This window comes from Perca flavescens, chromosome 2 (assembly GCF_004354835.1).
Source record: "Perca flavescens isolate YP-PL-M2 chromosome 2, PFLA_1.0, whole genome shotgun sequence".
NCBI classification, from domain to species: Eukaryota; Metazoa; Chordata; class Actinopteri; order Perciformes; family Percidae; genus Perca; species Perca flavescens.
Window position 1 is genome coordinate 19,533,800 of NC_041332.1, and position 14,083 is coordinate 19,547,882.

General features: G+C 40.3%; 1 protein-coding gene across 1 annotated transcript in view; it reads right to left on the minus strand.

The window, feature by feature from the left end:
- The window catches only part of evi5l (ecotropic viral integration site 5 like), a 39,880-nt gene extending 25,797 nt beyond the window's left edge, over positions 1–14,083 (minus strand). Inside the window, exons 1-3 of the mRNA XM_028600478.1 lie at positions 13,686–14,083; positions 2,566–2,961; positions 374–563 (exon numbers count right to left, since the gene is read on the minus strand). Of these exons, the coding sequence (XP_028456279.1) occupies positions 374–563; positions 2,566–2,807 (432 nt within the window). The 5' untranslated portion in view covers positions 2,808–2,961; positions 13,686–14,083. The remainder of the gene's footprint in view (positions 1–373; positions 564–2,565; positions 2,962–13,685) is intronic.

The following is a 14,083-nucleotide window of genomic DNA, read 5'->3' on the forward strand; positions in this document are numbered from 1 at the left end:
CCCAAACTCTGTTGTAGAGGAACATCAGCAAAAATAAACCCCGGGCTCTCAGACAACACCGAGCTACATGTTATGCACATGGCTAAAGGCACACTGTGACCTTATAAAAAAGAAACAGACGCATATAAATGGCCAACCAGCCTCTGCATAAAAGGTGCAATGATTCAGGGATTTACAGGGCCGTTTTTCTGTTTTTTGTTCCGTTAAACTTCCTGTGAAACCTGACCAGCAAGATGTAAAAATAAAGTGAGGAGGCTGCTAATCTTTTTATTGATGTTCTCATTTTTAATTATATTCAATGACTCATATTTTAGAAAATGCTGCCTGTGACAACATAATCTTTAATTTTCTATCTCTGGTGCCTGATCCCCACCTTCAGGAGTTTGTCCTTTTTGCGTCTCCACTCTTCCCACTCGTTTACGATGCGGCCCCACAGGATCCAGGTATCCTCCTCCAGGTGTGACAGGTTGGACGAGGCCGAGGAGCTGGACACCAGCGAGGAGCCGCTGTTGCGCCGTGAACCGCTCATCGACCGCATGGACTTGGAATCAGCCTCCAGCAACCTGCATGAAGAGACAGTTTATGAGAACAGGAGGGCACATGACTACACACAGCATGTTTGTCTTGTACAAGCTGGTAGAGACACTGGAGAGGAACAGAGAAGCTGAGATGAGCATTAGGAGTAATGGCAGACAGATACAACACTGAGGCAGACTGTGACATTACGAGGATCAGTACAGCTTGTGCACAACCTTGCAGAGGCACCAGAAGCCTCACGGCTTGTTACCTTTAACTACAGAATCAGAGGCTGACCCATGAGGATATTACACACACAGCTGGCTGGCTAGTCAAATTTTAAATTGCCAATAAAGCAACAAAACACCGTTGTATACAGGGTCAGACTAATGTGAGCAGTTGGCCTTTAACTTAGCTTCCAGTGAGTCAAAGCAATAAGATCACCACTTTATCTTTATTAGAGATGAACCGATTGACCGGCTGGTGAACGGAATTGGCTGATTTTCACGTGATCGGCCATGACCGGCGACCAGCCAGGTCATGGCTGATTTTTATGCCGGTCAAATGCTGTAAATAAATAACATTGTAAAGGCTACCATACACAATGCATAGGAATTATATATAGGCTAGCAAATAATAACAATAAACCCACTATTAATTAAATTATCTCAATGCTGTGTAACTACTGTAGCATGTAAATAATGCACATAAAATACAAACATGAGCAAGGGTGTTCAACAATCGCCATTATATCGAATCAACAGCCATGTGCAACCTAGCTAGCAGGTGAAGAACACAAACAATGAAATCACCAGCTAATGAACTGACAACACAAGTTATACGACTTACAGTTCAGTTCGCACACACGCGATCTCCACTGGCTAGACAACGAGTCTTTTTTTTCCTTTCCCTCACTTTTCCGCCGGGTGGCGCACGTGCCCGCTCGCGGTGTGAAGCGCGTGTGCACGCTATTCTCTGACATGCATGAAACTGGATGAAATGGGATTGTTACTCTCAGGAAACTGATTAAAGTTCTTTTTTAAAATACTTTTTTTTTTTGTTCTTTTTGTTTAGGGACCACAGTGCCTAAAATCCCTGTGTAATGAACTGTCTGTGTATTTGTCCGTGTTTACTTCTGTGTGTTTATTCTTCTTAAATGTAAATGTTACAAAAATAAGTTATAAAGTTTTTTTTATTTAAACCTCACCTATATAGTTTTCTAAAACACTACCCTACAAACCCTTTTTTTTTTTTTTTTTTTTTAAACCTAGTGTATTCTTACAAATGTAGGGCATGCAGACTTAGGATTCTAGATCAAATTGACATTGGCTTGTGTTCATTTCACACAAATCCCTTTGCATTAATCAGGGTGTATACACCCCTTGAACAATGACAGTGTTTCAAGACCAAAGGATCGGTGTCTAAAATGCTGCTAAATACAATATTCACAATTTCTCTAAGACATCACTGAAAACAGCCTTAAAAGGGATACTTTGCCGATACTTTCTTTAATGAAAATGTTGGTAGTATTTATGAATTAAACAATGTTAAACGTAAGACTCAATCCTACCACTGCCTAGATCTCCCTACTCACAGGCCAGCAGAAATACACCAAGTTATGCAAAACACGTCACTTGGAGTTTTTCTAGTTGTAGTAGTTATCATTGACCGTCTTCCATCCTATGTTCAAATGCTTCTGGAAAAAAAAAAAAAAAAAAAAAAAAAAAAAAACCTTTCAGTTGCTCATCACCCCGTGTTGAGACAGCAATCGTCATGTCAGCGCAGTGCTCGTGTGACGACAGCATTCATGTGATACTGAAGCGACTGTCTAATTTCAAAGCGCCGAGCAGCAAAGAAGCAGCCATTCCTCAGACTTTGCTCTTACACGACCCTCCAAACCTGTGGAGCTATTCAAAGCTTGATGGGCCCTCTGTGCCTAGCTTGGGTTGTTAAGCTACTAATGGAGAAAAGGAAAAGTTTAGCGAACGGTCAATTATTAGAAAGTCTAAACTACAGACATCAACTCCTCAGGACAGCTACTGATCTCACCTGTTCTGCTCCTCCAGCTTGGCCAGTAGCTCCAGTTCTTCAGGGCTCAGGTTCTCCGAGTCTGCCGGGGAGGCTGCTGGTGCTGACAGCAGTGTATCATGGGAAGATGAGTCTGGGCTGAGCACTGGGCTGCCTGTTGATGAGGGGTCAGGGTCCATGCCAGGAGGGGAAGAAGGGCACTCTAGCTCAGGGGGAGCCCCACTAGAGCCCTCTCTTTCTGGGCTGCCACTGGGTAGAGACATGGTGGTGACGATGGAGTGGGATGGGTGAAGCAGTGTGGGTGCGATAAGAGGGTCTTCCAGTCTCACTGTTGGTCTCCCTCCTCAGTGAGCCTGGCTGTCGCCTGATTGGCGACCTGGCTGGCCGTGGACCCAATTAGATCAGAGGTCTTCAAACCTGTCATGGATGCAGAAAAAGCTAAATGAAAATGGCTGACAAAGGAGGCATCATAGTTGCCATGTACAAAAATCCTAATAGTTTGCATTTCTAGTTTGTGCACTCAAAGATGTGTGATGTCATGTTTGGCTTAATAGACTGAACACAAATACTGGTTCAATAGTATAATAATAATAATAATAATAATAATAATAATAATAACACGCTAAAAGTATTGTATTTTTAAATGGAGTCTGGTGGGTATATCACTAGCAACTTCAGAGCTGTTTCTGGTTAAATAGAAAGGTCTCAAAGAGGTTTTAAAGGTCTATCTCTGAAGGGATCCTTTCCATGGCAGTGGCAAAACGAGCACTTTTGTGAAGGTAAATACAAGCTGGACAATTGCCTTATTAACTTACATTGCAGCTTGTTTTGCTGCTGCAGACTGCAGCGAACTTGCTTAATACTGGACCAATGTCAAAGATTGTTGTTCCCATCAGTCACTTGTACACAAAAACATAGGAAAATAGGGTCCAGGTTGAAAAAAATGGTAGTTACCCTTTAAGATGCCAATAATGCCCTCCACACCCTAGCTCAAGTAACTGCTATAAAAAGGAGTGGCCCTTAGTCACCGTAATGAGATCATCCTGACCGAGAACATAATGGTCCGTCGCTGCAGACAGACTCAGCTATCAGAGAGGTGCTCTTCTTTACACTAAGACAGACAGTTGCCCAGTGATGCCTAACACGGAAACAAGGTTGTTGTTGACATGTAGATAAACTGTTGCAATCTATAGATATCCTCATAACGTCTGTGTTTCATCATTGTAAACGAGAGTGAGAGAACAAACATGCCAACAGCGTTACACACAAAGACTTTATACATTTCACTTTCAGAAGGACTGAGCAATGGTCACACGTTCTGGCCGATTGCTGTGCATTAAGAGATTGATGTGCATTAAGAGATAATAAATCAATCAGATCATAAATAAATCAGATGAATAACTGAGTGAGTTCAGACAGATAAGGCAGGTGTCACAGATCGTATTAAGAGCTGAAGCCATTGACTACAAACAGCTTTAAATTGTTTTCCTTCTAATGTGAACCCAGCCGCAATTTCACACCAACAAAAAAAAACTTTTTCAGCCAGTGAAAAATGTATGCAAACGCGCTGTTCAGGTCGAATACTATGTAAAAAAAATAAATAAAAAAGAATCTTGTTTGACTGATGGTTTTATAAATCATTAAAAAAGCAGTCTTGTGTGTGTGTTTGTGTCTTCAAAGTTAAGTTGTTGGCTTCCAGTGATTAAGGGCGTACAAGGGAAAGGCATTTGTGTCTTGAGTGCAACATTTAACTTGATAATGTTAGACAGCACATCTACACCCTGTACTCAGCTCATAACTCCTAACTCTGGAATAATTCATACATCAACACAGAAAATACATAACCTATACAAACACAATAGTGAAGTCATCGTCCGCATACTCAAAAACAATACAGTTAATTGACCAACATATACCATATCGAACTGTCCACGTGATAGCAATGAAGAATTGATTTTGGCCATGTAATCAACCATGAAGGTTGAGAGAAACATACAGATGCAGGCAAGAAGAGCAAAAAAATAGCCTGCAGGAGAGGAGAGGAGCATGATAACAGTCTGAAGAGGGAAAACACTACATGGGGAAGAGACAAGGACCACATTCATGCATAGAAACCAGCCTAATCAAAAGAGCCATTAACAAGTCAATGAGACCGATCGCATTTGTAAAAGGGCTCGGTCAAAAGACAAATCAGAAATAACATAATTATCATATCAAAGCAATTCCACCCATAAGCTAATGGGAAAACTGCTTTTATTGGGTAGAGTATTTATTTACTCAAGTTAATCTGGTAGAGCTAAACTACCCCTCTGTGGCTGAATTTACTGCAACAGTTGCCGAGGTGACATCAGTCTGCCTTTTCGTCTAAGATTCTGTTGGGAGAGCAATCTGGACTTGTTAATAAGGAAGTCATTCGATTAAACTGATATCTGGTTGATGAACTGCATTTAAAAGACAAAAGTGCCATGAAAACATCTTAAGCATCAGCCTATAAGCCACGGCAGTACAAAAGAAGAGGCGCTTTAGAGATGTTTCAGCACCACAGAGTGCTATTCAGCTGTGTCACTGTGGTCAGGCCACACTGTATAAGGTGAGAGTCATGCAGGAGGACTACAGCAGAGTGGAAATAAAGTGGGAGGGTTATTGGGAGGGACATTGTGAAGGGCTTTGACAAAGCATAACAAGCCAGATTTTCTGAGCTTGGCTGTTGCTCTGTATATGAACAGCAGGCTCCCTTTAATGTCATTGTGTACTTGGGAGAAACTGCAGAGGACTGTGAGATAAAGGGGGGGGAGGGGGGGTTTATTGTAATCCATTTAAATTTGCGTTTCCAAGCATGTTTAGTGTGTGTGTGCTACATGAAAGGTTACGGTTTAACATATGCACTGACATGTCTCCATGCTTGGTTTGTCCATGTTTATATTCCTTAGTTCCACCTCAGTAGAGTGTGTGTGTGTGTGTGTGTGTGTGTGTGTGTGTGTGTGTGTGTGTGTGTGTGTGTGTGTGTGAGTCCTACTGTGTTATAGATGTTTGCCCAATTTTGAGTGTTTATGTTTAGTCTCTCCTTGACTGCTATCACCATGCACAATTATGGTATTGTGTAAAGTCTACGCCTGAACGCATCCTCTCCGAGCTCTGTCGACAGAAACAGACAGCGCTTTTGTACACACACACACACACCACCTCCAGTTATCCAACATGAACCCACGTCCCCTTTGCCCCTACATGTATTGAATGTTGTATCCATGGTTTGCATGCAAACCCTCGAGCAAGATGTGTCTTGATTTACAAAATACTTTTAATTGGTGTAAAGAAGCTTTTCAGTGTCTCCATCTGGGCTTGGCGACGTTGAGCTGGCCTTGGGCAATTAAAATAAGAAAAAAAGTACCCCCTTTGATCTCTTCATAACACCCACCAACAACAGCTCCATCCATGTTTTCCCATCTGCAAAATAGGTAAAGCTATACAGTAATATTTCATGCTATCACAGACATTCTGAGGCGTAAATTATTTCCCCAGAGGCCCGAAAAATCTCCTGGAAAACCTGACCAGCATTTTGTGAAAGAAAAACAGAAAAATCAGCTATTTTTCACTGGGAAAACCCAACCTCGCTATGTGTCACCCCCTCTATGTGTGTATGTGTTCTGCCCCCAGGGCCTTCCAGCCCTGACATTAAGGGCGACCTCTTTGTTAATCCGTAGCTGCAAACCTCGCTGTTGTTCCAGCTCATGATCTCTTGTTTGGTTACAGACGCGTGGACTGTTCATTTCCACGCTATTCATCTACTGAACCCACTGTCCTTGTGACTGCTGCTGGGCTCGACGTTGTTCAAAGTGTCCCATTGTAAAGGACGGATCGTTTTTTTTCTGACATTTCTGCTCAAACCTTTTCCCTCATTGTTTGTTAAAGTCATAACTGGAATCAGAATGACTCGATTAGCTAAAACCAACGCATGGCATTAGGTCCTTGCTGCACTGATGCAGACATATTGACAAGTTAAACACAGTGCACAAGGGTAATGGTGTGTAAAGTAGATACCAATCAATGTGTGTATGATAAAAGGAGGCTTTATAATGATTTTACAGCTGACAGGGTGGGAAGTAACTAAGAACAGCTACTCAAGTACTGTACTTATAGAGAATGTAATTTTGAGGTTCTTGTACTTTACTTGAGTATTTCCATTCTATGCTACTTTATACTTTTACTTCACTACATATCAGAGGGAAATATTGTAATTTTTATGAGATTTATTTAACAGCTAAAGTTATTGGTTACATTTCAGATTAAGATTTATCCTGTGATCTGTTTATTAAATATGCTTTGTTATTAATCAGACCCAACACTATATGAGTACAGCAGAGTTAAAATTAGCCCCACCTTGACCAGCTACAACGTTAAAGTGCCACTTACATATTAATGCAAAAACGATCCAACAAATATGCCAATTCTGTATAATGGTTATTTGTTGATAAAAATTTTGTGTTTTTACTTTAAAGATGATTTAACATTGCAGTCCTATAACATGTCACGATGGAAAGTAACAAATAAAAGGATCAAAATCGATGCAGCAGAAAAAGATTGCCTTTTTTATTACAGTCTTCTTTCTTGTCAAAAGCTGTTCAATCGGAGATTCAGGTGTGTTATGCTAATAGCGGCTAACGTAGCCTCAAGCAGAGATGAGGAGCCGCTACAAAAGGTCTGGTAAGCTCTTATTCACACCCCCATATTTATTTCATTTTCAAAGTTATGGTCTTAAGACCTAACCGGCATTGACATCACTTGAGCCAATTTATCAGACTTTGTGCAGCCCCCTCTGGAGCCCAGAATACTTCATACAACTAGTTCACATATGCAGTAGAACTCTTCAAGACGTGTAAACAGGCTTTGTTTGACTATGTAAAAGTTCACTTTTAAGTAAAACTTTGAATGCAGGACTTTTACTTAAAGGGGTATTTTTATACTGTGATATAGGTACTTTTACTCAAGTAAATGATCTGAGTACTTTGTCCACCACTGCTGCCTGACTTATTCCATAGTAAATCTGACTGATGGCACAGTGGTGTATGTTTAAAGCTCTGTGTACCGTCATTACAATAACGACAGCCTGTTCTCCAAACAGCCCCATGTACCAACTGCATTGTATAGATTATTAAGATGTAATTAGTAACTCTCTTACATTTGTGCCATGCAACAAATGCTTCTCTAGGATTTTTCCAATGAGAATTAGGTGTGACCATAAGCGTGAATAAGGAGGAGACACATTTAGGGCAATCGAGGCGACTTGGACAATAAATATTTTTCTTGGTTCCCTAAATTAATTAATTAATTTTTTTTTGGGGGGGGGGGGGGCATTTCTGCCTTTAGTGGATAGGAAAGCTGAGACACGAAAGGGGTAAGAGAGAGGGGGGGAAAACCTTCACAGGTCAGATTTGAACCTGAAGCTTCTGCATCGAGGAACAAACCTCTGCACATGTGCGCCTGCTCTACCAACTGAGCTAAACTGCCACTTGGTTTCCTTAATTTACTGACCATGTTCACTTTATATGACTAATGCTTTCCTGCTCCAAATTTAGTTAGTATCCCTCTCCAGATGATTCGGATCCCCTGAGTGCCATTGTGAGAGGAAATTGTCTAGAAATAGCCATCTCCACAACCCATCAATTTACTTTCAAGTGCAGGCAATTATTTTGCTCTTTTCCACCACTGGATAGTCATTGCATTTGTACTAATACTGCTCAGATTATTTAATATTCCATAACTAAAAAAATGCATGATAAAACAAACTACAACATCCACTAATCAGGCACTAATCTCAAAACTGGATTACATGAGTACGCCATGGGGGATAACTGCTACAAACCGGGTGCTACCACAGGCACAAAGCCAGCGCTTAATGTGATGCTAAAGCAAAGACTGACATTAGTTTTCCTGCTGCATTCTTTATATTATCTCTTAATATCATGCTTTCCCAGCAGCGCTGTCACGAACGCCGATCAGTAGCCAAACTGCAGTTTAATCAACCGTTCTGATTACAAACATCCGCAGTTTGCATTCGAAATTGCTGTAAGGGGGGGAAAACAGGCACTACGAATACACAAACACCATCTCATCATCAATTAGATTAACTTTAATGTTTTGCATGTTTTCCTGTATTCCATAACTACCTCAAGCGAACCCTACTGGGGAAATGAGAAAAATTAATCCAATTTCAGAAGTCCAAAAACCTGTGAACTTTCGAATTGTTTACTCCAAAAGCAGCACAGGCTCATTGACAGCCAATTATCAGACAGGACAAATCACGCTACAGTGCATGTCGATTCTGCAAAAGAAGCATCAACAGCCAAGTATGACAACACAGGTTTCAAAATGCCTCAAGTCTCTCACTCAGTAACACGTTTGTGTTGTTAATCATACAACCTGCAATAAATCATTCACTCATGTTCATTTCAAACAATACATCGACTTAGCTGATGAAATGTTCCGACCTGTTGTACAGAGAATCAGCATGTTTGTACCCGACTACCTCATAAATCACAAATATTATGGTAATTAAAGCCATACGCATGTTAGTAATGCCATATGTTTCTGAAATATTTGTCCTCACTGTTTAGTTAATATCCTTTAGATTACCTAATGACAGTGGCGGAATGTCACTAAATACATTTACTCAAGTGCTATACTTACAGTATCTCACAAAAGTGAGTACACCCCTCACATTTTAGTAAATATTTCATTATATCTTTTAATGGGACAACACTGAAGAAATTACACTTTGCTACAATGTAAAGTATTAAGTTTACAGCTTGTATAACAGTGTAAATGTGCTGTCCCCTCAAAATAACTCAACATACAGCCATTAATGTCTAAACCGCTGGCAACAAAAGTCAGTATCCTGGATACTATGCATCCTGATAAAGAGATGATAGAGAGATGATTTTATGGAATCTACCCCATGCCAATCTCTCCGAATACATTTCAGAGGGAAATATTGTACTTTTTACTCCACTATGTTTATCTGACAGTTACTTTTCAGATTAAGGTTAAAGACAAAAAGCATTTGATAATCTTATAAAATACAAAGTTTAAAGCAGTGGTTCTTAACCCTTTTGGCCCCTTTAAAAATGTCAGTTAGCTGTTAGCAGTTTCACCAAAGAGACATTCTTTGAACACGGTTTCCTTTAAATAACGGTGATGCCCCAAAAGGTAAAATTATCCAATATTTCACAATAAATCAAATATTAGAGAAACATGGGTTGTTGTTTTTTCTTCTTTCCTCTCCAATTAATCATCTACTACCAACTACCTTACTGTTTAAAAAGTAGCAGTATGCATTAATGGATCAGTATTAACAATCTAATAATCTAACATATATCACTCTAAAGAACAAGTACTTTTACTTTTGAAACTTTAGGTAAGCTACATTTTACAGATAATACTTCTGTTCTTTTACTTTAACACAAAGATTTTGAATGCATGACTTTTCCTTGTAATGGATTATGTTTACACTGCTTCACTTCAATTAGGGATCTGAGTAATTCTTCCACCTCTGCCTAAGGAAACAACGTTGGGCAAGGTGACAGATCAAACTACTATTGGTTACATAGAAAAAAAGGCAATACTCAGAGTAGATCACAAATGATTTCAACCTACTGTAGTTCCTCTACAGCATTTATAATGGCCCTATGCATATTTCTGTTTCATTATTTGAACACAATTTGCATGTCGGTATTAATCCATGCATAAAAACAGGCAGAAGTCTAAAAATGAGATGAGGATTCTGTCATTGTAAAATCTGCAGGGCTGCACAGATCCAGTTACAAATCTGCAGTCTACATGAACAATAGGGTAGAGAGAGGAGAGCTGTGGAGGAGCTGCAGTCATAGTGAGCGTGAACCGCAGCAGCCAGGTCATCAAGCTGCTCCATGTTTCCATGTGTCAGCAAAGGAAATGAAGTGCAGTGCAGTGCACACAGGCCAGGCCAGCACCATAACAGTCAAGCAGCAAGCCAGCCAATAAGATAGGCAAGAGCAAGGACGGTCCTAATGATACTCGAGGCTTTAGAGCAGTGGTTCCCAACCTTTTTTCCTTGGCGGCCCCCCTACTCCTGTCTAAGAAAAGCTGAGCCTTACTTTCTTTTTTGATACAGAGCAGTTATCAGCACTTTGACGTTTCTCCGCCATGTTTCATTCATAAAATAGTGATGCCGTAGCGGCAGGAAAAACAAGGATACAACAAAATATATAGTTTTCATACAGACTTTTGTATACATTATATATTTTAGTGTATTATCATAATTTGTTTAACATGTGCAAATATTTTTTTTTTTTTACCTCAACCTCAAACCAGTTAAAGACTTGCGCCCCCCCGTGATCTTTGCCGACCCCCCTGGGGGTGCCAGGACCCCAGGTTGGTAACCACTGCTGTAGAGGGACAATATTTTGTTTTTAAAAAAAATCAACCTTTTAAAACAGTAACACTTGACTTTGTGCTGCTATTTAACACAGGCACGAAATTTAATGTAGATAAGAAAAAAAACGGCACAACCACTTAACTTAAGATGCTTAGTATTTAAGAGCTGAAACAATTAGTTAAAAGAAAATTATTTATAAAACATTTCTCGGGTTCCACCTTCTCAGATGTGAATATTTGCTGGTTTTGTTTGTCTCCAGCAATAGTAAATTGAATATCTTTGAGTTTTGGACTTTTAGTCACACAAAACAAGACATTTGAAGACGCCAACATGGGCTCTGGGCCTTTTTTATAAACAATTGATTTCTTAATTGAGAGAATAATCAGCTGATTAACTGATACTGAAAACATTATCTGTGTTTGTTGTAGCCCAATATTTATTTCCTGATGTAGTTACTTCTGACTATGGGACCTACATCATTCATAGACGGCACCCTGGTCAAACAGCCAGCCACCACCATTATTTTGACTGATATTGCAATTGCAATATGATTAACAATATTGGAGGCCTGGAAGAAGCTATAATTTTTGCATCATTATTCTCATTGTTATTGAAAATTATATTAAATGATCATGGTGTGTGATTTTTGTGAGGATCTGTACCAAACTAAGATTTATTCTTAAGTCCTTGGAATATGACTTGTAAGCCGGGACATCTCTGCAACATCACAATATTTAATTCAGATTGGTATTTCGAAAAGTATTTGGCATTTAACAAATATTGCCACCCCACAATTTGGATATTGCACTAGTATTGCAATTTTGATAAAATTCCGATTAATTGTGCAGCCCTATAGTTAAGTGGATGTTAGATTTCATTGTAAGCCCAGTAAAAAGACATGTGTGACAGTGTCCACCTTATTTGCACTAGATCATATTGCAATATATCAAAAGGCAAATCTGGTTATGACCTGCTGGCTGTGGCTTCTGCTTGTTCAACCAATGACCAAACACCGTGGCAGATGATAATAAACCTGGACAGCAGCGTGCAGACAAACTGTACAGCACAGGGAAAAGGATGGGAGGCGATATTCCTCCTCCTGTTCTTGCTGGAGGCTACAAATACACATGCATAATTCAAAACCACACACACACACACAAGTGTACAAACAACTCAGAGACTGTTTATCCTGGCAACACTGTCCAGAGCTTATTAGCTTACCACTCTCTCACACGGAAAAATAATGTGGCAGCAGCAGCAAGTGCACAGGAAAAGGTGAGCTGGGATAAGCTAGTGTGTGCTCGCATGTCACAGACGTAGTTTGCAATCTTTTGTGTGCGTGTGTGTGATAGTGGGATCAGATAAAGAAGTTTCGAGGCTGTGGCACATAAAAACAAGGTCACCAGGATGTGAGAATCTTTTTTTTCTTGACAGCAAATTGTGTGAGATGCCTTTTGTATGGGGAGTGGATTTCACAGATAAGCCTGAGAATAATCTCACTGTACAGTATCGCATACAAGGATATGATGAACCCATTACTCAGTGGTACATGTCCTTAGTCATGGGGCATTTAAGTGGTTATTACAATCAACAGAGTAAGATAATCAACTCCTTGAATAGTTTCCCCACTCCTGAAAAAAAAGATAAGTGCCTGAGGGAGCTCTTCCATTTTGTGTAGTCAGCGGTATCCATAATCCTTTAACATCATACCCTAAAAACTATGTCAGTTCCCTATTTTTTATTCCACTTGGGAGGTAAAATGATATGTGCCTGACCCAGATTTAATGCATAGAGTCATTTAATGAAGTGGGTTTCTCAGTACTTAGAGAAGTTCTGGTTTTCTGTCTTACAAGCCAGACATTTAAAAGGTCTTTACCTTTAAATCACTCTCTAATTATATGTTTAAATAAAAACAGATTAAGGGTAAAAATAACACTGAAACCCGTTGATTGAAATGATAATTTTAGCTATAAAGCTACCAGTGAATGAGCAGGTAGGGGCTCAGTGTCTATGGTGTTTATCAAGGACAGTTCAACAAACATCTGGATAAAAACACAGGTAGATAACATAGTAGCCCCTCTGCCATCCATCCACTGTTGTTTCAAAATATAAAAAAAGTAGATTTATTAAAAGGTGAAAGTGACTCCTACAACCCTTTGTCCTGCAGTTTCATACTTGAAGGGCCTGTAATCCTATTGACTAGGTTGTTTGGACATGACAGCTCATTATCCCGGCCTGCTGTTGCTTGAGGATGCCTGAACAACAGGCCTACATGCTCTGCAGTCGACTCATGCCTCGGCTGGATCAACATCTGTGGCCAAAATGACACATCACCCCCCACCATCCCCTCTTTTCCGCATCTAATGCCCCAGCTTCCCACAACAATACGATTGTGTAACGACATTTAAAATGAGGACGCAGAGAGCATGCTATGCCTTAGCAATAAATATGGTTTATAGGCTAATGAATGGGCCGTGTCTCCGTTGGCATGCCGTAGCCTACAGTGGAATTTTTCACTGAGATAAATGAGCAGACGGATGAAGCTGATGCTGATGGGGCTTCAACAACCAGGACCAATAGTGTTTTTGCAATGTGGGCCCGTGTAGTTTTCACGTTGAATGTATGCAAATTAGTAAGCAATTGGGCCCGTAAAGAGGCTCCACGCGATAACATTTGTATTACATTAAAAAATAAACACCTCAAATAAACAAATAAAACGAGAAATGCCTACCTGGACTCCTTTTCCATAATCAGAGCAGTCGTTGCTCCCACATCCGTCCGCCTTAAATGTGAAAAGTATGTTAACGTTATCAGCTAATTAAAATCGTAATAGACCACCGAGGACAGACACAGAGAGACCGTCCAACGCAGTGCCATCGTCCTGCCGCCGTTCAACCGGGAGCCAGCGACGCGTCGCCTCTGCGCGCGGAGAGGCTCGTGTGTGTGAACTGAATTTAGAGGAAAAACATATTTCTGTAGAGATCTGCTAAAATAACCACGACAGCCGTGCGATTTAACCTGCGGTTTAACGGGGATATGGTACAAACGGCAGCATCAATCATTACGAGTAAATCACACAGAGTGACTGGCGTCCTGTGCCTTCTGTTGAGCACGAGGTGGGGCGCACCA